General features: G+C 41.4%; 1 protein-coding gene, 1 long non-coding RNA gene and 4 other non-coding genes across 12 annotated transcripts; 3 read left to right on the forward strand and 3 right to left on the reverse strand.

Moving 5' to 3' along the window:
• Nucleotides 1-554: 554 nt before the first annotated feature.
• LOC143183991 (NAD kinase) lies at nt 555-22,793 on the reverse strand. 7 transcript variants are annotated; one of them, XM_076385898.1, is made up of 10 exons: nt 22,753-22,793; nt 22,331-22,588; nt 20,479-20,532; nt 7,511-7,594; nt 4,932-5,061; nt 4,482-4,607; nt 4,236-4,407; nt 3,075-3,427; nt 2,327-2,409; nt 555-1,806 (listed from the first exon to the last, which is right to left on the reverse strand). In XM_076385898.1, the coding sequence occupies exons 2-10, from the start codon at nt 22,441-22,443 to the stop codon at nt 1,614-1,616; spliced, it is 1,308 nt and encodes a 435-aa protein (XP_076242013.1). In that variant the 5' UTR covers nt 22,444-22,588; nt 22,753-22,793; the 3' UTR covers nt 555-1,613. The 7 variants fall into 7 exon arrangements, with proteins under 7 accessions (XP_076242013.1, XP_076242014.1, XP_076242012.1 ...); XM_076385899.1 differs by lacking the exon at nt 20,479-20,532; XM_076385897.1 differs by lacking the exons at nt 2,327-2,409; nt 20,479-20,532; nt 22,331-22,588; nt 22,753-22,793 and adding exons at nt 2,187-2,269; nt 12,556-12,901.
• Nucleotides 9,760-10,630, forward strand: LOC143183697 (uncharacterized). The gene is made up of 2 exons (XR_013002641.1): nt 9,760-9,935; nt 10,110-10,630. It is a non-coding gene; the product is annotated as an uncharacterized LOC143183697 (long non-coding RNA).
• Trnae-cuc (transfer RNA glutamic acid (anticodon CUC)) lies at nt 12,141-12,212 on the reverse strand. The gene has a single exon. It is a non-coding gene; the product is annotated as a tRNA-Glu (tRNA).
• Trnag-ucc (transfer RNA glycine (anticodon UCC)) lies at nt 17,507-17,578 on the forward strand. Its single transcript has one exon. It is a non-coding gene; the product is annotated as a tRNA-Gly (tRNA).
• On the forward strand, nt 17,991-18,061 carry Trnag-ccc (transfer RNA glycine (anticodon CCC)). Its single transcript has one exon. It is a non-coding gene; the product is annotated as a tRNA-Gly (tRNA).
• On the reverse strand, nt 21,729-21,800 carry Trnag-ucc (transfer RNA glycine (anticodon UCC)). Its single transcript has one exon. It is a non-coding gene; the product is annotated as a tRNA-Gly (tRNA).
• Nucleotides 22,794-24,022: the final 1,229 nt, after the last annotated feature.

Genomic DNA, 24,022 nt, shown 5'->3' on the forward strand with positions numbered 1-24,022 from the left:
TGAGAGAGACAACAGGTTCTTACAGTTTTTATGAGATCCTTGTATATAATGTATATTTAATTGTCTGGTTGCGAAGAAATAAATGCATTGACGTCGAAACTTATAATGCTCTTGTGTATTAAGTGCACTAAAGTTTGAGCCTTTTCCTTTGTGAGTGCGATGCGATTATGAAGTGTATGGAAGATAAGTATAATTCTCTGTAACATGCTATGTCATCCATTTAAGATTATTTTGCTATTTGTTATACGACAACAATCTCACTCTTTTTGTATTTTTCCACTGATCTTTTTATACTATATCGCACACACATGCATTTATTACTCCACCAATAACAATTTTGTTATTGTCAATATCTTGCCATAATTCATATTCATTAAATTTTTCTTTCCCCAACTTGATTTTACTTTTATATGTCAAGACTTATATTGTTTAATGCGTTCTGCATTTAATTATTTTGCCTTATTTCATTTCACAAAATTTTCTATTTCTTATCACTCGCTTAAGATAATTTTTTAGTTACTGTATTAATTACCATTAACACAATGGACACTGAACTATGTACAAAAGTGGTTTTATTAAAAATGCACATTTATAGAAAACTACATTCAACATTTACGACAGAATGATCAAGAATCAGACCATTTTAGTTGCCTGTATAACTGATAGACAACGATTTTGTTTAATAGTCGAATTGAACCCGTGTGCTTTGTTTATTGCAATCAGTAAATCGTTCTACGATATTAATTATTCCAAATGCATCAAAAACGCGTGTGTGTAATATAATAAATATGTACAACTGCTTGGCTCGATGTTTGTACATAATTTCTTGAAATAGTTATTGTCACGATTACTCATCGAATTACGATATTTAAATTGTCGTTTTACGTATTTCCCAGGAGATCCAATTTCTTTAGACAGAATATTCTGTTAACCAATTTTTCGACGCTTCAGTTATTTGTACTCCTTCTTTATTTGTGTACTTTTAAGCGTTGCATTTATTTACTTTTTAATTAAAAAAGGTTTCTCCTCGAAATACAAATAAAAAATTATATCCTGATATCGTTGAGTTCGATAAAAGAAGTGAAAACTCGTTCAGAGCTAACATCAAACATAGTTCAAGAGCTGTACAATTATGCATTAGCTACGAAATCAGCTTCAGTTCCAAGTAAACAATCCATTGTGCTTTTCGATGCACCGAATTCGTATTGGGCCATCTCTTGAAACAGCAAGTATTCTTCCAACGTAGTTCATCTATCGACAAAGACTTCTTGCCCATCTCTTGAGTTCCTCGTGCAATCGACTGATAAAGTTACACTGTTGACGAGAATTAGTATCGCGAATCTAGTCACTATATTGTGCCTGGACGACATGTACGAGTTTGTTCACCCTTTTCCAATGATTGTCCAACGAGCTCAATCCCGCCTATTCTCTCAACAAAACGAACACAGTGATCCGACTTGATATACGCATTCAAAAACATTATGTGCTGGATATTTCAACGAGTCACTGACTTTCCGATCAGACCCCGAAATCGTCGAAAGGCACTGACATCCTTTGGAATCTCATCTGACAACGCGATTTCGAGCAAGTCTGCCATGACTCGTCAGTCTAGCCTAGCTGTCGCGGTCGAGGGAGTCCAGCGTGTCGTTGCTAGACGAGTGGGTCAGGTCGCTCAGCTCGTCCAGATGCTTCTGCTTTTTACGGACGTTCCAGTGTAGACACTCCGCCAAAGAATCGAACCAGTCGGTTATTTGGTCGGCAGCGCAGATGCTAGGTACTGGGTATATGGACGTGGTCACCCTCAAGCTGAAAAGAATTATTGGGCCAATGATTTCAACGATCTAGGCATCTGAATTTGTGAAAAGAATTCATGACAAACAAATGGAACGGATGAGAAGTACCGTCACCTTGCAGTACAGCCAACGTCTCGTTTCTGGGCGAGAATAGTCTGGCAAGAAAATGAGTCCCCATTGATATTTGATAGCTAGTGAAGATTAATTACTGTGATAAAGAAACGTGGACACAGTAAACGTGGCTGAGTCGAAATGCAGAAGCAAAATGGGCACGAGAAGGAAGAGAAACGGATATTCGAAGAAATGAACGTGTCGCAAGTATTGCGGCATCGTGGCGTCGCGATGAAAATAGAAAGAGTGGACGAAAGTCTTTTACGAAATAACAGGACAGACCTGTCCCCGACGCGTAGCTCTTGCTGATTGCGACCGTCGAAGGAGACGTAAGCTGTGCTGCGGGCCTCGCTGTTTGCCATTATCTGGAATAATCGCGAGAAACGCAAACGATTAGATAGATTATTACAGATGATTTTTACCTGTCGCCGTGGAAGAGTTCCTGTCTATTTCTACCATCGAAGGACACCCACGAGGTGTTCCTGCTATCGGGCGAGACAGAGATCTGCGGTAGAAAGTAACGAGTTTCGATTAATTCTCGGTAGAGGAACGTGTCTACCTGCGGGGTCAGCGTCGATTACCTAATTAGCGATATAAAACTGTTTCTAAGTCGAGTCAAGAGGCACGGCTCATCGCGTTCTTTCAAAACGGGTCGAAATTTTTCGAGACAGCCCGAGGCAACACATGGTCTGGGAATGCGGGCGACATCCACCGGTACCAAGTTTCCTTCTATGGGCCAAGAGACTTGCGATCCTGATGTCACCGTGATAAGTCTCACCTGACCCACACGGAAATACTGTCTCGCGCTAACGCGTGTAACGTGCCTCATCGATCGAAAACTTTTGCAAGGACTCGGTGAACAATCGATCGCTTGAAAACCCGATCCCAAGATTGCGGCTTTTCATAGCCAATAATTATGAGAAATTATCTCGAGTAAGCATTAATCTTCAGCTGACAAAATGGAGTTACAATATTCATACCAATTAGACTTTTTCTTTAGTAAGAAAAATGTCCACGATTTACAGAAATGAAGAGATTGAAAAATTGCGAATTTTCTGAGCACTACTATAAATCATTTTCTATATTATTAGCCTAGCAGCTGAGGGTTGATACTTCCTAGTTAGCTTCAAAATCAGCTCCCGCAAGAGAGGAAGGAATTTTGAAAAGTACCTTCAATTCCACGCCAGCCGGGACAACGATCGGTCTGAAGGACAAGGAGTGAGGACAGATCGGTGTGATCATGATGGCAGGTACTGAAGGATGAATCATGCTCGCTCCAGCCGCGACAGCGTACGCGGTGGACCCTGTTGGAGTGCTCACGATCAGCCCATCGCCCTGCACGCTGGTCACGTGTTTGCCGTCGATGAAGAGGTCGATGTTTGAGAGATACGGAGACGGACCCCGATCAACCACGACCTCGTTCAGCACCAGAAGATTCGTCGGCGGCTTGGCCGGTTTGCCTTCCTCTCCTTTCCGCATGATGATACATCTCAGTCGACTCCTCAGGGTCAAGGCCGCGTGACCTAAAGACGAGGCGAACGTTCGTCAGATTTGCAGCTTCGTTTTTAACACATCTTCCTGGGATATCGACCAGTATTCGCGGTTTTCTCGATTTTTTCTTTATCCAGTAATACGTATTATCACTAAAGTTTACGAAAGTAGAATTACGCGGTTTGTCACTCGTTTGCTTTTTTATTGGTGTATTTCATTTGACTCACTCGCTCTTTATCGCGAAAAACTCAAGATCGTGTTGCCTTTCTATTTGCACGATAATTAACGGAAAAAAGTTGAGCAACTGAAGATACTAATGTGTCTGATAAACGAACGATAGAGAAATGAAGTTTTGAACCGACGCGCTAGATTATCAGGAATCGTGGTGCGGTTTGAGTTTATAGTTGGAAGGAAGACATCGACTTAACGATTAATCGTTATAATGTCAAGAATAACGACAACGCATTATTTTTTGCTATGAAGTAAAATGACATTCACGTTAAAGAAATGTTTATGCATATTTATTTTAATGGCATAATCTTAGTTTTTTATCCGCGACGTTCGAACTCTCCATTAGTTTTACTCCGACTATTTTAATGCTAATAATGAAGGGTAAATGCAAATAGGAATTACTATTGCCGTTTAGTTGCATTTAGGACTCGTTGAAGGCAACTGTCGCATAATGCGTTGCATCGCTTAGCGTCGCGCAGAATTATCGTGTTTTATCGTACCGAAGAGGAAAAAGAATTAGAGCTGCGAAGGACGCTGATACTCAGTCGATTATTTCTACCGTAAATAAAGTAATACGAAGATGTTGAAAGTGGAAGTATTGTTACTCACCTTCCAGTACGTTCGTTACTTGTTCCTGGAAATTGTCAAACTCGAACGGCGTGAGGAATCCTAGGGACCCCAGATGGAACGCCATAACTGGCGGCACTGATTGTTGAAATAGCAAACTTGCGTAGAGGAGGGTTCCATCGCCACCCAAACAGACGATGAAGTCGATACGATCCTTAAAATAAAAACACATCGGTGATCCAATACGATTTATGTAACACTACGAATTATAAAAATTAAAGAAGTTACCTGTAGATCGTCTGTTCCATCCCTGAAAGTCTGCAACCTGTCTCGAACCCCCTGAAATCGGGGGTCCCTAGCCAGGGCTGGATCTTCCAACACAGACGCCTCGACGAAAACTACCATCCGTTTTTCCTATAAAAGTTTACAAAGTCAATACGTGCAGCTATATAAGTCTCCAAATTGCTCGCCAATGACGAGGCAAGAAAGTGCAACGTAATGCTAAATCATGCAAAACTAAAATAAAAAGTGATTCTAAGGTTATAAATTATTATGAAATTGATTTGTAATTGTAAATAAAGAAATAATACCTAAATATGCAGGATTTACTTTTTACCAAGTTAAAGGATAAAAAGCGATTTCTTGGAAACGGAGGAAAAGTTCATCGATTTTTTCTGAACGTATACTTTTTATACATATTAATTTAAAGTATAAGTATCAGCCAGCAGTGACGCTTACTTCTATTAGCCATGTAACTAGTTGGACAAACGGTGGCAATACCGACGAATCACGGACTTTTTTGATGACCAGGACAGTGAGCGGCTGTTTGTACCACGTCAACCTCTGCGAGGCTGGGTCCTGTATAGTCCTGCAATAAAACAAACAGGGAGTCAGTTTAATGATATCCTATTAAAATTCGCGGCAAATATGGATATTCCTCGTAATACATATGCATCTTTTTAACGACACTCGAGATGTCAAACGACAAGGAAACCCAGCATCACCGTTAACCGCATGTGCAGAGCAGCAAAATAATTAATATTAATGAAAAAAACCATCTTACGCTTCGATTAACAGAAGTACTTCGCGCCCAAGGACGAACTGAGAAGTTTCTCAATACCTAAGCGATCGACAATCGACGGAACTTATTATTCATAGTTCTGTGGCGAAGGGTTGTATGTGACTTTCAAATCAGTCTTCATCGATTCGGCTAGTTAATATTAATATAAAAACTTAGTAGATTTCAATGGACGACATGCGACCCATTTCACGCGGCGGTGCCCACCGAGAGGTCTTATTAACGTATTACGATCGCTGGAAGGTTAACGATGTCAAAGGGTCATTCTTTAATTACTTTGGTGAGAACAGTTTCAGTGTTGAAGGAAATGTGCGACCAACAATGGAGGATGTAAATTACTTGAAAACCTATTTTGATGAACATGCAATATTTGGCTCAAAGGTTCTGGAACGAGTTTATTACACCTTATTATGGGGATTATTGGTCACGGTTGTGGTACCTCAAGCGGAACGCTGACTTCCGTTTCTCTCGAACAATGGGACACAATCGGATGGTTTTTAACGATTGAAGGAATTTATCGGACGAAAATTTTGTATTAATATATAAAGTTTAGTGTATGAAAGAACAACAATCATTGATGATAATAAAAAGAAAATCCCACCTGACAGTTCCAACCATGACGTGGTACCGGATTGAGAGTCGCGCTCGAACTGAACGTGGACCGAACACGGCGGTACGTTTTTTAACGGTAAACAATCGGACGACGCGCAAGCGCGAACGCGCTCATATGCACACGAGGAATCGCCACGCGATTCGTTTTTTATGCGAATGATACGCGTTTAGTGATGTACGTGCATTTATTTAATCCCTGATAGGTGTTCGTCGACCAAATTGCGCCTTATGACTGTATTATCAGATCAAATTATCGACTGTATACATAATAAAAAATACTTCCTAATTTGGGACGTATTATGTCTTCTGTAATATCTTATAATAACAAATTCTGTAATTTCATTAGGAAACTTCAAGACTCCTAGGTGAAGTATACAAATTAAATTGAATGGAGTGAAGATTAGGTGGTAGAACGTGTTTGGTACTTCTTACTTCTAGGTCTTCTACATCTAGAACTCTATCGAAGTTATCCTTTTTTCCAATGATTCATCATTAGTCTACTTTGTATCATAATAATGCGAGGTACATAGATCCACTAATCAGTATGCGAAGACAATTGTTTGCAAATGAAAATCGGAATTAAGTCATTTCTCTAAGCTCTCACACGCAGTTACTACTCTTCACGGAAACATAACTGCTGAGTAACTACTGAATAATGCGATTTCCAGTTGATATCGTCAGCAATTAATATACATACTTCAATTATAATTGTATCAGATGATCCCTACAATAAGTACATATTCACATAAATCTAGTGATCTTGTGCAATTACAAGCTGCTCGTGCTTTATTACGAGTTTAACTATAATTGACATTATCACAAGTAATTTATGGGATCGCATCGACATAGGGAGTAAAACATTTGCATTTGAACCATTTTTGAAATATTTTGTTAATGGTGTTATCACTTAATGTGAACGTGATAAAAATAAGCCGTTTTTTTCTAATCTTGAAAGTTATGTGACTATAGTAATGTGCGTGGATAGATAATCAGTATAGCAGTATTGTTCACGTGAATACAGGAATTTATGAAGAAATGTGCAAAACGTTAAATTTACAGATATGTATAAATAGAAGCACTATTTGTAACATAATAGCGGTACTAATTGCAAGAAAGACACACGAAACAATTTTAAAACCTCGAAGAAATACAGCTCAAAAAACCGTTTGTTTTTTTTTTTTTAATGCATTTCTGCAATAGTAATAAAAATTTTGAAAAATGTTATTGAATTGTAATGAATTTTGCAAAGGAAATATTGTACGTTTAAATCTGATATAATTTTTTAAATTCAAGAGATTTATAAGGTCGCTTTCTAATTTGCACTGACAAATGTGATCGCGTTTTGGTCTGCCAAAGAAGTCATTGTCACGGATAATTGGGTCGAGACACGATACCTACCAGCAACCTACTCACTTTTTCGCGTTCTTTTATACAGAATAACATACTTTCCTTCGCTTTGTCGGGCTACCATAAACGCTAAGCACTCGTCTAATTGGATAGGTACGACTCGTAAGAGACCGTAATGACCAAGCGTAACTTTCTAGTAATATCGGTGCAACGGATACACGCACCATAGCGAAAAGTGTTTCCACTTACGAAACAGCTGGGAAATAAAGGTCCTACTTACATGACCATCGCAGAATTCTTCATAATGCGCCCGCATGGTCCGAATTGTTGGATGGGACTAGGCGCGTTCAGACTTCTCGTTCTCCTGTAAATAAACGGAAAACGATTAGAGTTGTTGTCGTGAAATTATCAAGAAATTTCTCAGCATGGAAGTATGGAAACGAGTATGCTTTTGGCTTGATCTTGGTTTACCCTTGAGCTCTTTTTTTTTATCACTATCTTCCTACGTCTGCTCCTTACATTTCCACACGGAAGTGACGAAGAAAGATTCGCGATACCATAGTCAACGAACAGAGATAAACAATGTACTGGCGCGAGTAATAGCAAACGAACATGCTAATTTGCAATATACTGTGCAAGCAATTACGTACTGTGTGCACAAAGTGATCGAAGGATAGTTGAATGATTTTGGACCATGAAAATCTACACAGTCATTGTTTTCTCGATATGAGTGTTGGTCGACCTAAGTGTGTATTTACATATAAAATAACACATACCTACTATATGTTAGTGTCCAAAAAGACATCGATAAAGTGGAAGTGTAAAAATATTCAAGAAAATGACATGTAATTAGTAGACCAAAGTGCCAACGTGAAAGTTGCTCTTTTCGAGAAAAGATAAATCAACTTTTATATTAACGACGCTAAATTATTCGGATGACGTTGAACAGTGTAACTTCTTGCACGAATTAAATACGTTTGAAAACGTCACTCGTCGCTCACTATACAAACGTGAACAGTGGAATTCGATATACTACATTTAATGATAAACTGGCGCGCATGCGAATCTGTTCACGTGCATAGCGCGCCTATGTGCTTTCAGTGTGACGCGTGACGCAAGATGCGTTAAACAAGAGACGAAGTGTCAATAGCTTAATGGAAATCGACGATCACCCGAATGGCCGTCAAAGTCGAAAACCACTCGCTGAGATTCTTTCACGAGCAATTGTTATAATCATTCGATTATTTCTCTATCTATATGACTGACGAGACCATCAGCCGCTGATAACGCGCAACCAAGATTGTTGCGTAATAAACGTAGAAGAGACTGTTGCATATCTTCGCCACGCACGAGAACGAGCTATCGCTGTAGACAGTACACATGCGTATATACTCGCGTGGATCGTGTGCAATGTCTCTGTTTTCATTCCAAGGAAGCAAAAACGTCTACCTGAGCACTCTGTTCCGTGGAATATTTTCCATCGACGAGCCGATCGATCCATTCCCCAAGGGATCGACGGTATCGAAATTGACATCGAGGTGGCCGTTGCCTCGAATGTCCAGCAAAGGCGACACTTGGTCCGTCATTTTCTGACCGACCCGATAAAAAGCGAATTCCTCGACAGCCATTCGCCTGGCTAGAGATTCCGCTGAATCCAAGGCACAGCTACGGTAATTGCACCCAACTTCGACACAGAGTTACGTAACAGAGCAACGATTCTGATTAAGGATTCGTTTCGAATCGATTATTACCGACGGAGTTCCCACACTCGACTTTACCAATCGAATTGTAAATAAAGCCAGACAATTTGCACGACGTGACGGTATCACTGAATCACTTCGACTATACAATGATAACAGTTCCCTTTGCGTGGACGTTATTTACTCGCGATACTCGTCGACTCTGCAATCTGATGTTACATAAAAATGTTACCCTGCAATCAAGCTTTTATCCGATGAAGATACGAAGATCCTCGAGTCGTTGCAAAATGATTTTTCTAGGGGACTCTAATCATAAATGTCCGAAGGTTAATTTACGTGAAATTATCAGTGTCCTTCGGCCAGCCTAGTCGCTATGAAATTCTAGGATTCTGTTTTAAAAGCAGACGATCCTTTTCTCGAGAGCTACAGCTTCCAATCAGAGTTTGCTCAGAGGATTGTCTCTTTTTCTGTCGATGGATATGTTAGATATACTCTAATCAGATCCTTTTTAATGAGAGTGACAGCGATATACATCTACAGTGGAAGTGATGAGGATCTCAGAGCACGCGAAGGATTCCTCGTGCGTTCAGAATTGTCTTGCAGGAAGTGGATCACGTTCAATGACGATGGAAGATTTCAAAGCGTCAATTTGTTAACCTTGAACTCCACGTTGGTAATCCCACTCGAAAGAATGCGCGAGCAACGAGCATCATTTATGTATTATTCATGTTAATCTCGCGGCGGAGCAACACGCGATCCCTTTCAGTGTCTGTGGCGCACAATTAGCCGCTTGTTCCTCCTGGATTCTTCGACGATTCCCGAACAAACTCACTTTTCCACGCACCAAACTTTCACCTCACTTTTTATTTACGATATTCGTGACGAAAACACGTCGTACGCTCCTCAACAGACAGGAGGCATCCTAGCAAGCATTTTACCTCAAGTGGCCTCTAGAAAGGACCGAATCGCAAGGTGGCTGCACGCAGAATGACGATCGCATCGGAGGTAGCAAACAATTATGGGATTCTTCCTACGGAACCGTCGGTACACCGTAAAGTCCACGGTTCTTGTCGATACTAACAGCAACATATGTATTATATAATAACAGCTGATTATATCGCATGTTATCGTGCAATAAATCTCCCAGCATGATTGTTATCCCCGTGTATTTCTTTGCAGAAACTTTGTTAAAAATTGCCACTACTCCTGTACCATCAATAGTGAGAGGGAAAAGGAAGGAAAGTTAGAGAAACATTTACGAAGACGATGATAGACTGCCACAAAACACTTTGACGATCTTTCCAAATTCGTTAGGTAACTTTTTCATCTGGTTTCACTGGCGGAGGACTTTCTCTCGATTGATTGGGAAACACTGAAAAAGACATGGGAAGATTCGACGAGAAGATACGACCAATTTTCCGTGAAAAATCATTCTCGATCAGAAGTCACACGCCCCTAATCAGTGAACCAGATTCCAGTGGACTGGCATCTTACAAAACCGTGGTGGATTTTCATTTCCAGTACCTGTCGACGGTTACCTCTGAATCTGGAAAGGAGAAAACGGTCGGCGTGCATACGTCCGGTTCGGTAATCGATTGCATCGACGTGAATTTCTGAAATTCCATCAGACGTAGTAAATGGGGCGCCATGTGCGAAGCCTACGGGAGCCCATGGCTCATCTGGCATCGTCGCTGCGGAGCAAAAGCCGAGTCAAATGGAATGTGTACGGCGAAAGGTGAACGCGTTCTCGCTCTCGAAGAAAGAAGCAACAAAAAACGCTCCCACCGAGCCGATTCGTGATTCGAGCAGGTACCGGCTCTTAGCACACGTACAAGTAAACATTGATGCGCGATATCCACTGTGGTGAACGATGTTTACCATCGATGCAAACGTCATTTACTCGTAACGAGGTCACTATGTATTTTTTGGGTCATCATCTAAAACCAAAAATGGCACTTTTTTGGTAGATGCGTGATTCCTCGGGTCACGACTCAAAATTTATGTCTCGGCTTATAGGGATTGTAGAAACATGTTGCAAATATTTTCCTTCGTAACTGTACTTATTGCCATGTTATCATAGTCGACGTGAGTCAGTAGTAAATCAAAATGTAACTTCTCTAACACCAAGTGGTTATCCCCTCGAGACAGCGTATGCATACTGACATTGTAAATTTTCTGAATATCCTGTTGTATGTGCTTTCATAAATAAATCACTGCACACCTAGCACTTCAACAATACGTTATGTAAAACTGGGCACTGTTTGAACACGCGTTGCGGCTCGACATCACAGCGAAACGTTGTGGAAGATTTAGGTTAACCGCTTGAGCTCGGCGAACCAACACGTGGCCTACCTTAATTCAGCTTCATCCGTGTGCATCGATCGCCAGGAGGGATGGATTGGAGCGTCTAGGGGAAAATAGTGGTCGGAGGACGGAGCAACGATCGAGATAGAGGCGGGTTATGATACTGAAGATTCACAAAATGATCTCGCAGTTGCCATGGACAGTTCGACGCTGGCGTCCCGACGCCCTGCGCACTACACGCATGCTCCGACACGGTCGACCAATCAATTCAGCCGCGTGCGAGACTAACGTCTATTTTCTACTGATTTTATTTAACTTCCTTTACGCAACTTCGCCTGTTGACGTGACAATGATGAGAAACTAACGGGAAACAAATTGGATAACAAATTACATGCGCAATCAGTGTTTGCAACTGTATAGATATTTATGAAGTACTTGGGCAGACTTTCAAGAAGGCTTAGAAATTTTGACATCCCTTGACGCGTGTTCGTTAGAGTACGTTGCCCTCAATGTAGTGCATCGGAAACGAATACGAATTACATATTACTTTTTGTGGGACATAATTGTGTCCTGAAATATAAAGTAGGAATGTTGAGCAAGCAAACAACTTTGCTCGAGTTTCGCACGAATTGGAATCGGATTACGCGGTTCCAGTTTAATTGCGAAATTGAACGACCGCGGATTTGCTATAGCTTTGCTCCGTTCGACTTTTCATTTCACTGCAAATGAATCACTATTACGTGGCTACTTCGGTTACACGTTTCTTCTGAAGAGTTCATCCGATTATAATGTTGTAAATTATTAGTATTATTTATAAATAATAGCGATAGTGGCTATTTTATGTGTTCTGTGCAGATGTGGCAGCAAATTTATAAACAAAATTAATTAACCGAATGGAAAAAAATATTCCGGTACCGGGAATCGAACCCGAGCCTCCTGGGTGAGAGCCAGGTATCCTAGCCACTAGACCATACCGGACTTGATGCAAGTGTTTTGTAGTGCTAACAAGAAACGGAGTAACGCTTATTACTAAAATAATAATAATTACCTTTAAGTGCTTATTATCAGCTGTCAAGCATATCAATATTACTTCCCTTCTCTTTAACAACACGAGCGAATTTAAATATTTTATGCTAGTACTGTGTAATTATACTCCATTTCTAAATACATAAGCACTATCAGTTTTGTCACTTTGTATGTTATAAATAGACGTTAGATAAACCATAATCATTATTAATAGTTGCTTTTTTATCCATAGCTTTCAAGAACGCATTACCAATATTTTTCTTCCGCTTTAGAAAATGTTGCAGTCATTACTCACGGCCAAGTACCGGAACGTTTCCGACGGCGCATTTCCGGGTCCTTCTCGTAATCCTCGAGGAAGGGTACGTCCAGGCAGGCATCCTCCACACCGTTGCTCCCTTTGTCCCTGGCGATGCACCTCCAGTCGAGCATTTCGCTCACGCTTCTTCGTCTCGGTTTGTCTCTCACCATTTCCATTATCCGTTAATCATCTCTTTTCCAGAAAATTCTGTTCACCCGCGTCGCGTCGACACGTTCATCGTGCCTCGCGTTTTCGGTGTTCCTTTTCCACGTGGTTTTACAGTTACGAGATCCCACGGCGCAACACGTGTCCGACGCGACGAATTCTTAACAACACGCACATTTTCGATTACTTTCAAATGTTCCTTTAGTAAATATTGTTCAAGCTTGTGTAGTTTTCTAACGGTCCACACGAATACGGTATTCTAGAACCTTGGTCGGTATGGCCCGACACGTTGCTCGTAATCTTAATCAGCTGGCCCATGTAACACGTGATTTTTGCGCGCCACTTTCAAACGCCTTACGAGACGCGCGCTTTCGTTTTTACTTCACGCTAGGAGGATCCGACGATTTCTAGCTCGCGGTGACCTGTTGATTGAATGTTCCGTTCCAATAGCGGACGGCAGAAAAAGGGAAAACGATTTTGTTCGACACGAATTACATGGTTGTAAGAAATAGTGCGTAGTTAGAAAACGTTGGCGTAATTCTTGCTTGTCGCTCATAAATTCGTGTTATTGCGCCGTTTCAGGTCTATGGGAACCATGGGAACGAAGTAGTTACTCGGTTTTAGTATTGATTAAAATCACGAATGATGGTATGCAGGTATATGGTAGTTATACAGAATGCAATTGAATTGACAAAATTGCCCACAGGGCGACCGATTCGTGTTAACTTTATTTGTTTTTAACGCGTGTTTGTGACCTACTTCTCACGCAGACTTGAAGAATTTCTCTCCGGAATGGACAGCGTAATTGGCAATTTATTATCACACTCGCTTCCCTTTATCATTCGTTCTCTTCGATCTGCTGCATTCCTGTCACGATTCAATTTTCACGAAAATATTCACAAACGCTGGAATATTACCACCAATTTTCCTTACAATCGATCTTTAATCGACCATTAAATTAAAGTCAAGCAAGAATTCCGCAAGAAACCCAATTAGAATTTTAAATCGCCCAGTTCTGAGAACAATTTAAGATGGAAATGACGTGTCCTGAATTTTTTTTTCGCGATACTTTTCATGAGACGTAGTTAACATAGTCGTTACTCTTAATTACATCGATAAGAAAACTGCGCGTGGATCAGGCCGCGAAATTATGCTGAACTATTTTGAAAAAGAGAAAGTATACTTACAAGGACGGAATTCTAGTTAGCCGCGTAAATTATCGCGACAGAAAGAGCGTTTATGCGAGCGTCTCGTGGCGTTTCTGGTCGCTGCGATATCGATACGGGCTCTGCTCCGATTTATCGCCACTGTTCGCGAACAGGGCGCGTTTCGGCGAGAAATCGATCGCGAGAAACGCGAGAACGCGTTTAGAAACGAGGCCTCGGGAACCGGAATCCCCGTTCGGTGAATGAACACGGCGCAACGGTGACGGAGAGCACCGCGATCGACGACCGCTCGGAGTTCACTGAGGAGCGACTTTACCGGCTGCAGCCTCTGAAAGGCACTTAGGGCTTTCTAACTCGCACCGCTCCCCACCACCTTGCACCGCGCAATCTTAATATTCGCTGATAAAAAAAAGTGTCGAGGAAGCTACCGCTGAGGCGTTTGACCGAAACCATCGACATGATTCTTCTTTGGGTATAAGATGTTCAAAACTTAGGGTTGAAGGCAAATCAGAACACCTTTAGCACATAGTAGATACGATATCACGATGGGCTGTCGTATTAATGAAGCACATGAACAGACGTAGAATGTGTCGGGTCTTCATACATATTTCGAATATCATTTAATGATAGGTATCTCAGAAAACTGTGCAGATATAAAGATTTTCTTGTGTATCCATTTTCTTCAAGGGTAATTCATAGATAAGTGTACTACATAGTGCCCATTTTTTGTGACAATGACATCATTCATAAAATTATCGTTCTTGAGATATTATTTATATAAAGAACGGTTCTTACACTGAAAGATGTTAACTCAATAATATTAAATTTCCTGTAAATCAGATATGTCACTATTGCACCAAATAACTAGCATAAGTATGTAGATATGTATATTGTTTTAAATTTAACTTGATTGGTGACCTTCAAAATCTTCCATTACTTTCATTCTTCTCGCGATCTTTCATGTCAGCTACAACTGGTCGTTTAAGAGCGAAGGTTGTTTCCACGGAAGGTTGCCGGAAGTCCTCAGCTCGAGTGGAGCTGTCCTCTAATCGGTGAAAGCGACAATGAAAGGCGAATGAACGATTAACTGGTTCATTTGCAAGGAGGCCTTACAGCTGCGCCAGCGGCGCGTCCGATGCGCGAGCCTAGACTCGAGCTTGACCCATTTCAACTGTTCATTTCTTTGTGTTACAAAATATTCTTCGCTTTCAACTCATTCTTGGCAATCCCTTTGTATTATCAACGTTCGCGCTTTCTCATTAGACTCCTGTTTCCTCGTTTCTCTCATTTTTAAATGAGAACAAATAGGCAACAGAGGAGGTCGTACACTTTACGCAAAGCCTCTTGTCCGATGCTCTGCGGCGCTGCTTTTCGTCTTGACTCTTTCTCTCGATCCTTTCATCGAGGCTACATCTTGATAAGAAGCTGGGGTCGACTTCCGGTTGACGACATCGTGTCCCAACGCAAGTTTTCTCGAGGCCTACACGCACGCGGAGCGCGTCAAACGGTTTCGGCGGCCTCCCGCTGTAGTTCCTCCATCGGAGCAGAATTATTCCTCGCAAATCCGAGTGGCGCGCGAGCGCTCGACGCCTCCCCGATTGCATAATGAACAGTGCGCGATACGTTCTGCGAGAAGGATATATAACAAGCTGGTCGTAAGGCATAACTGTAAACCAGTTGCACGTAATGCAATTATGGTATGAAAGTGATCAAAATTTATTGCGGCCGCCGGCACCGCGTTGCAAAACCGATAGGGTCGAGGAGCAAACCGAAATGTCCCGCGGTGAAACAGGCGCCGCGCCAGGCCCGTGCAATCATGAACGCAACGTTTTTTCTCGTGATAGATGTACGTAGATAACGTACTGTGGGACAGAAGCTGCGTGGGGAATTCTGGGTCGAGACCTTTGCTCGAATCCTTGAGTTCTATGGGCGATATGGCTCGGGTTGGATGTATCAAGACTTCGAATTATCTATTATTTCTTCTGCGTACGCTTTCTATGAAAAGGAAGCGAGCGCAGTGGCAAGCTTTGGCGTATTCTGAGGAATCAAATAACTTTTCCGCATAGAGAAAGATAAAACTTGTTTAAGGACGACATTGCGGCTGACGAGATTCCAGGTCCTTGTAGGAGCGAGTCTATTCGATGAGAATGGACATTGCTCGGAGTTCATGATAGTCATAAATGATATCTATGAGCTTGGTAATTGTGTTTTCTTGGTTAACAAGTTGCGATGGCCGATGAGCGATTAGATTAACGAGGGTCATAAGGTAATGTTGTGTACGCGTGAGAGTTTAGGTTTTAGATTACGTATACGTGTATGTACATACTTTGACGCTCACTCTCTTCACAAGTCGTCCAAGAATTCTGGCGTTTGTGTACTTTCTCGCGAAGACAGTCGAGCGTGAAAGATTAGCAACACGCGCTCTGAACATGTTCTCGTAATAGGATACCCCTGCTGATTTTTGAGAAGATGCATAAGAGGGAGTGCATAAAGTTGCAGGCAGTATGGCCCATAGTGTTCTACTAGCAATATTTTTTCTTAATAGATCTCTAATAAATCTTTAAATGTTATTTAATTTCATCCTTATGCCTAAACATAATTATTTTTACAGTTAAGTTGTACTACTTGTTAGCATTATACAGGTACTGATAACATTCCTACTCGTTAAAATGTAGTTTAGTATCATCGAGAGTCGAGATGTTTGGGCAACTGCACACTTTGCATAATTGCATGTTAGGACCTGGTCAAGGCCTATTTTTATGACCAAATGTCCAGCTGTGTAGAAATCTTCGAGGAAAGATACGTAGAAAAAACCTACTTAGGAATGTTCGTTCTCTGTTTAACGTGTATGAATAAAAAGTATCTACTGAATATTTTTGAATATTCTGCAATCTTGGAAAGCTTCATCAAAATTAGCATCTGACACTTAAGTCATGCCCTTTGTACGCGAAGTGCACCCAGAATAGGTACAAATCAATGAGTACAAAAACATTAATGTTACTTCATATTTTCCTTTGTGCTTCTTATCACTAGTTACGTGTCATTAAGTATGTAGCGCTTTATCATACTGAATGTACACCATAAGTGTAATCTTTCTAGGAATTTTATCTCACATTTATCAGCAAAACATGTAACAAAGAGGGAGGCTATATTTTTCGAAAACCGATTTTGAGACAAATAAAAGCTCAAAGCTTTTATGCATGAAGAAACCCTAGCCTGTTTCACGGTCATCTTCTAAAAACCCTCACTGAGGGTTTCCCAAGTCCCCTTTGACGACTACCACTACGAAAGGTCCCGAATTGTTAGCCATGACTAAAAATACAGTCTTTGCAGTCACGTGTTCATTGTCAGGGTCTTCCTTTGTTCTGACAACCGTAAAACCTTTGGAATCGAAATAACGCCAGAACCAGTGCTCTGGAGTCGACTAAAAAAGCTCTATCGCTAACGTCATCATAATTTAGGATCAGTGACTGATTTTTTTATAAGACTGTGTTGATAACGAAATAATTGATAGGGGAAGATTATGTTATTGGAGTAATGAATACAATTGATCGAAATCATGAAATAATATGCCATTTAGAACTGCTCCGAATCGCAAAATGGGAAAGGTATCAAGTGCGATGGTGGTGTAATGGTCAGCATAGTTGCCTTCCAAGCAGTTGATCCGGGTTCGATTCCCGGCCATCGCACATTTCTTTTTTCCCCACTTCTTTAGAATTTTTTAATCCAAAATTGGTTGCAAAAAATGTAGTATAAACACTGAATTGTTGTAAGTATAATAATAACAAAAATAAATTTGAATAAGAATTGATTTCACAACATATTAAGCAGTGCTACGTGCAAGAAAAATAAATTATTTTTCTTCTTTTGTGATACCTATTTCGAATATTTAACATACTATGAATTTAAAAACTAAATTTCTTTTATCTACTCTAATTTATGATATTCAAGTTTCACTTTCTATGCGATAAATATTTGAGTTTTTGATATTAATATGAGTAGGATTTTAGAAAATTGAATCATTTTCATGTAAAATACAAACGATTAATTAACAATTACGAGGAGCTTATCTTTCCGAACATAACGTACTTTTCGCAAGTAGCACTGCTGGTGTAGTGGTATCATGCAGGATTCCCATTCTTGCGACCCGGGTTCGATTCCCGGGCAGTGCAATCTTTTTTTTTCATATTGTAACAAATTTTTCCATTACCAAAAATATTCGATAATTCTAGATTACGAAATATTTAAATAAAATTAAATTGATTCTAACTCAATGAAAAATAAGAATATCGAAATTATGAATACATCATTCAATGTTTATGGCATAAGAATTTCATCAAATTCAATCTTTGAAACATGTTTTCTCGATTTCGTAATGTTATATTATTATCTGTGATTACTCACGATGACTTCGATCTTCGTTATCATGATAGACTTGACAGTCGATTACATAAAGTTTTCTTGTTGAACCTCTCAACAACCTTCGATAAAATTGTGCCGAATAGACGTATACTCTACCTGATGATTTTATTGAAGCTCGAATTTCTGTGGAGCAAAACCGCCCTACTGAGGATACTCAAACCACGTTGCATCACTATATAACGTGTATCACTATACTGGAATGCCTCAACCAACGTGCACTCGGAATCTATCCTCGGTGCATTGTCGGGGAAGGAAGAAAAACAGAAATATCCAATGATAAGAGAGAACCTTAGCGATAACCCAGCCACTATGAAGACAAGAACAGATCACTCGCGTGCGTTACTCGTGATTTCTGATCGATCACTGGATTTTAAATCCTCGTATTTGCACAATTGTACTTGTATTAGTACTTTCCAATTAATCTGTTCGGTTATCTCAATTTCTCGTACGAAAACACGTGATACAGATTCAAAACAAGCTTCAATTAATCGCAGAACTTTCGTCCTCAATACTTGCAAGAATATTTTCATTACTGAAATCAGTCCCGAATTGAGTGTAATGAAATCACCAGGGTTTACAATGCAATCCCAATTATCTTAACGAATAGGTTCAAAATATGATAGCACGTATAAGTGCTTTATATCAAATGATATCAATTCCACATATGATATCAGATATTTCAGATCAACGATTTTTATTTATTTGAGTGTCAACGCAATGTTCCGACTACGAAAAGTAAATAAAGTGAACACGTGCTCTCAGCAAAATCTACCAGCTACTGCTCTTGATATCACATTGGCCTTGTGTCTTCAGGAAAGTAGGGACTCAATCGTGTTGCGCACGGTCACGTTCGCAGGATCAAAGATCTCGCTAGAACGACGACCCTAAACAAGCAGTACCCATATTCTGATAAAACGGAGTTAAGGCTATCTGTCACACGATGTCTAGCAGTTAACACGTTTGATAGTGAAATGACAAACCATCGTAACTATCGTTCCTACAGATAAACTCTGCAGAACTGGACACGTGACTAACTGAGCTGTTGTAATTGCTGACTCTTAAGGACGTTAACATCGTATGATTATTATTAGAAGTCAAACAAACTTATTCGATACCATCAGTTTTCTTCAGTCGCCTTGAGGCTCTAAAGAGGAGCGAAAGCTGTTGCATACTGGCATCAATGACATCAATGACATCAATGACATCAATGACATCGTAATTTTAACAATGATGATACACTTAGAAATGTAGACATGTGACATGTGACGCTATATTACTTCTTATGTTACACTGCTGCATTATGAATGAGTTGTCTGGTAGTAACTGTTACTCCAACTCAGTGCTTACCAAAAAATCCCATACAGGTAGCTACTAAATGGAAGTACCGAAGTATTCGATATAAATTTATCCCCATGAGTACTGGGTAGAGTGCAATCCTGGTCACAGGTGTTAGCCAACAAAGACTCGAGTTGCATCAACTTTTCTAGTTAACGCCGAAACGACCCACTCATTGATCAGCACCTGGGAGCCCGTATGCTGGACGCGTGCCGTGCAGTTGTCCCTCCGTTTCAATTGCATCGCGACGCGCGAGAAAGTTCCTTCTAAGGCTCAAGGTTAATTTACAACACACCCGATCGAAAGCTAGTTTCTTTTTTAACATGTATGGGCTGGTCGAAGTTATGAAAAACTCCGTGACAGTGCAGAATACTTAACGATCGGTGGTATACCCGCTATGTCAGGCGCTTGGATATGCATTCACGAGGGACGTCACAAACGTTGGCCCAAAAAGGGGACTACGTCGGCTACTGGACTAATCTAGGACATTACAAAGCGTGTCTGGCTGCCGTGCTGGTGTGGAACGAAATACATGCAATGACAGTGCTGGACACAGAAATCAACGAAACACAAGCATTGGGTCCCTTCGTCGAGGTGTGCGTGCATGCCTAGGGGGGGCCCATCTTCCTTTGTCGCTGTCGGACAAGGAAGAATGAGACTGTGCAGTCGTCACGGGCGAAAAGTCCAAGTGTCACAGATATAAGCACACCTCGGTCGAAAAGCATGTCCACGAAGGACATTCGGTGCAAGACGAACACAACTTGGGACTTGTGGGCATGCTGGTGGCACCACTTGCAGGGGCACAGGCTAAGTAAGTAGAAAACTGTGTTACCTTCGCGGCTCCACCGCCTCGATGTGATCGACCGTTAACTCGCACCGCGCGATGCTTCAAGAGAAAAAGAGAGAATGTTACACATCAGTGAATAATACATCGATTTCATGGTATGATCCTACTGGCTGTTTTAGAACTGTAGATCAAGGTTTCATTGACTAATAGAACTTGCACAAAGGAATAACAGAGTTATAGGTCAAGTAGTCGTTGAAGAAATATTTGAGTTTTGAGTATGAAACTTCATTTAAAATAGACTAGTGGTTTTAGATTTATTTTAGTTCTAAAGTTACTCAATTTTAAGTTATTTGCAGTATTCAAAATAATTCAGTTCTGCAAGCAGTAAAGTGTATTTGTAATTTCGATGAAGTTTAGTTCGCAAAATAATTAGTTTGTTGACCTATTGAATAAGAATCATTCAGTTTTGTGAGTACTATTAGCCACTTAAAACCAGACACACAGAATTCTGAAACACCCTGTATATCATCAAAACAAAGCAAAACAATTTTTGTACAAGCACAGTCATACTATTTACACGATTATTAAGAAAATCGGCCGTGCAACGACTGGTAAACACAATACAGAGATGCACTGGCTTTATAGTCATATAGTCATTAAAGAAAATATCCTTGGCTTCATTATTGGAAGCCTTTCGGTCGTGTCACTTCTTGTTAGGAGCTAAAATAAGACCCTGTGGCAATTTAGTGAAAGGCTCCACGTGCGATTAACTCTTCTCTATCGTTTAATAGCGTTTGCAGTGAAACATTTCAAGTTTTTGAAGGCCAATATAAAATACTCTTTCTACATATATACCGATGTACATGGCAATTCAAGACGAAAGGCCTTACAAAACAGTTTCTTTCTCTGTACCATTGTTCATAGAAAAACCACCCGATCCCTTCTCCTGAATCATCTTGTACATCCATTACTTGACTATTCTAAAAGGGAGAGTATTGTTACCAACAAGATCGGCAAGGTTCGCAGTTGGCCTTGGCCTAGATCCCCCAAATCATCTCGGTGAAGGGATTCGATCTAACAGTTACAATACAATAAACAGAACGAGGCCAATGAATCGGCCTCTTACTGTTCCTGCCGATCTCTAGTATAGGTACACAAATTTTGTACGAATCCTTGAACCCGTTCATTTTTACCGTTAAACCCGAAAAAAATTCTCGTCGCTCAAAAATACCTATCCTACCACAAAATTGATCAAACATCTAGGTAGAAGGCAAAAAGAAATAAAAAAACACGTGTGCGATGGCCGGGAATCGAACCCGGATCAACTGCTTGGAAGGCAACTATGCTCACCATTACACCACCATCGCACTTGAGAACATCCGCACGAGAGCCTCATAACCTAGTGCACATGTCGAATCGATATAAGACCGCCAGACTGTCCTTGACTTTTACGCGAATCCACTTCAAGGAAATTTCTTTGATATTCGCGGATGTAATGCCAACCGCAGCTACCGCGACGACACGGGCGATCGATAGATGCTCGTTTATTTTTTACGAGAGACTTGGCGACACGGGCACAGTCCCACGCCAATTTATTTATTTGATTACCGTTTCTTTATTAGCGATTGAGCTCGATACCGTCGACGCTCGCTTCGTAAGCACGTAACGTCGGGATGACGTCGCGCGCTACGCAGGGTCTTTGGGATTCAAAGAGCGACACGCGGTCGAACACGATCCGATCGATCGTCCCGTGGATCGTGGATCGGCACGGAAGCAACGTGACGATCGATAGCCGCTCGTCAAGGTGACACCGCGTTATCGACCTGGCAGCCCGTGCGGCGCCGATATCAGCCGCGTCAAAGGTCAGTCAACGAAAACACCGCGGTGGCAGCCTCACCTGAAGGTCTGCTGTTTATCCTGCATCCTCGAGACGGCCGTTTTTTTCGGCGTGGACTCGTCCAGCTCGAGGTCCACCATCGCCTTCGCCAATTGGAGGTCCCTCTCGTTCATCCTGTGCCTCGCTCGCCCTTTGCCCTCGCTCGTCTCACGGTTATTGCGTGCACTGTTCTAAGGCTGAACGGAGCCCGACGCAACGGGATGCCGAGGAGCGAAGAAGCAGTTGCGAGAACCACACCGAGAGATGTCTCGTCGCGTACTGAAAACACCGAGCGAGCAGTGGCTCGACTTAACCTCACACCGGTGTCGCGCCTCACGGATATTCGTGTTGCTCCTCTAATGGGACTCTCTCGCTTTCTCTCTTCCTCTTTGCAGAGCCCGCCCCTCGCACGCCGCGAATAATATTGTCGTGTAAATACTGACCGTGCGAATAGAACTGTTCTATTATCGTCGGCCGAGGTCCTAGGCGGTGTGCTCTTTCGGGATATTATTGAAGCCATGGTACTCCACTTTTGAATGGCCTTTACACTTCCCGCTCGTTACGCTGTCTGCGACTGCCGCGTGGACGGGCTCCTTATCACCCACTGTGCCTGCCCTGATGCGTCGTTTGCACCTTATGATACGTTCTATTAATGTCAATCGGAGCTGATGAATAATATTGTTGTGGCGATGTAACGAGCAGAGGGTTTCCCTTGGTCCAGGCAGCTGTTACTTGATTATTTGTTCAGTCGAAAGCTGTTATGGGAATGCTATCGGACTTTAGCAAGGTACTTAGTCATGATTGTTTCTTATGGAGTTCTTTTTTTATGCAGGATAGAAGTCCAATTACTTGCGTTCATGAGATGGATTTAATAGGTGTTTTGTATTGCGATAGTAAACGAGTGGGGATAATCACGCTTCGACTTTGGGTCGCAAGTTGAAGGTTCACTTCACGATCTTTGAACGCCTTCGTGAGTCTTGAGGCAGATGACGTTGCCATGTAGTTCTTTAAACACTTTGTCACAGACGGAGAAATGGATACACAGGGTAGACTGCACAATCAATGCTTTTTCTGGTCTACACTTTTGCGACCCTAGAGTCCCATTACCATTTTTGTGTATTTCCTCTTTACTGGCATTACCAAGTCACTGACGAAAACCCAATCTGTTTCCCATATCCACCGCTCGAGAACCAGTGGTTTCTCAGGAAGTCGGTACTTCAGAAAATGAGACACGAAACTCCACAAACTGTCCAGTCTATCCTACATACTCGTCTGCGACTTTGCCAGCAACTCCATAGGTAAAACGTCAAGCTGCTACATTGCCAGTGAACGATAGATGGAGCAAGAGCAGCTCAAAAGCATTCAAAGTGTCCCGCCTCGTGTCCACGTGTCTCAAGTTCGCAGAAAACTCGTCTTTTCAAGATTTCTATCGCTCCTACGATCTTTCAGTTTCCATTCCCATCTTAGAAAATGAACAGCCCTTTAATGGCTGCAGCCACTGCTAATAACTATAAATGGCATTACTATCAAGAGGATCCACCATTTGTCTGATTTACAGACGCGAGACACGCCAGCACCGAGACTGGAACCAAGAGGAAACTCGTCGCTACGGCGACTCATTAACGATCGGTTGGACGAGAGCCGAGGAACCATTTTACTTTCAGCTAAAACAACTCCGTCGGAAGTTTCCCCTATTTTTCAGTCGCGGGGCAA

The sequence above is a fragment of the Calliopsis andreniformis genome, chromosome 9, assembly GCF_051401765.1.
Source record: "Calliopsis andreniformis isolate RMS-2024a chromosome 9, iyCalAndr_principal, whole genome shotgun sequence".
In the NCBI taxonomy this organism is placed as follows: Eukaryota; Metazoa; Arthropoda; class Insecta; order Hymenoptera; family Andrenidae; genus Calliopsis; species Calliopsis andreniformis.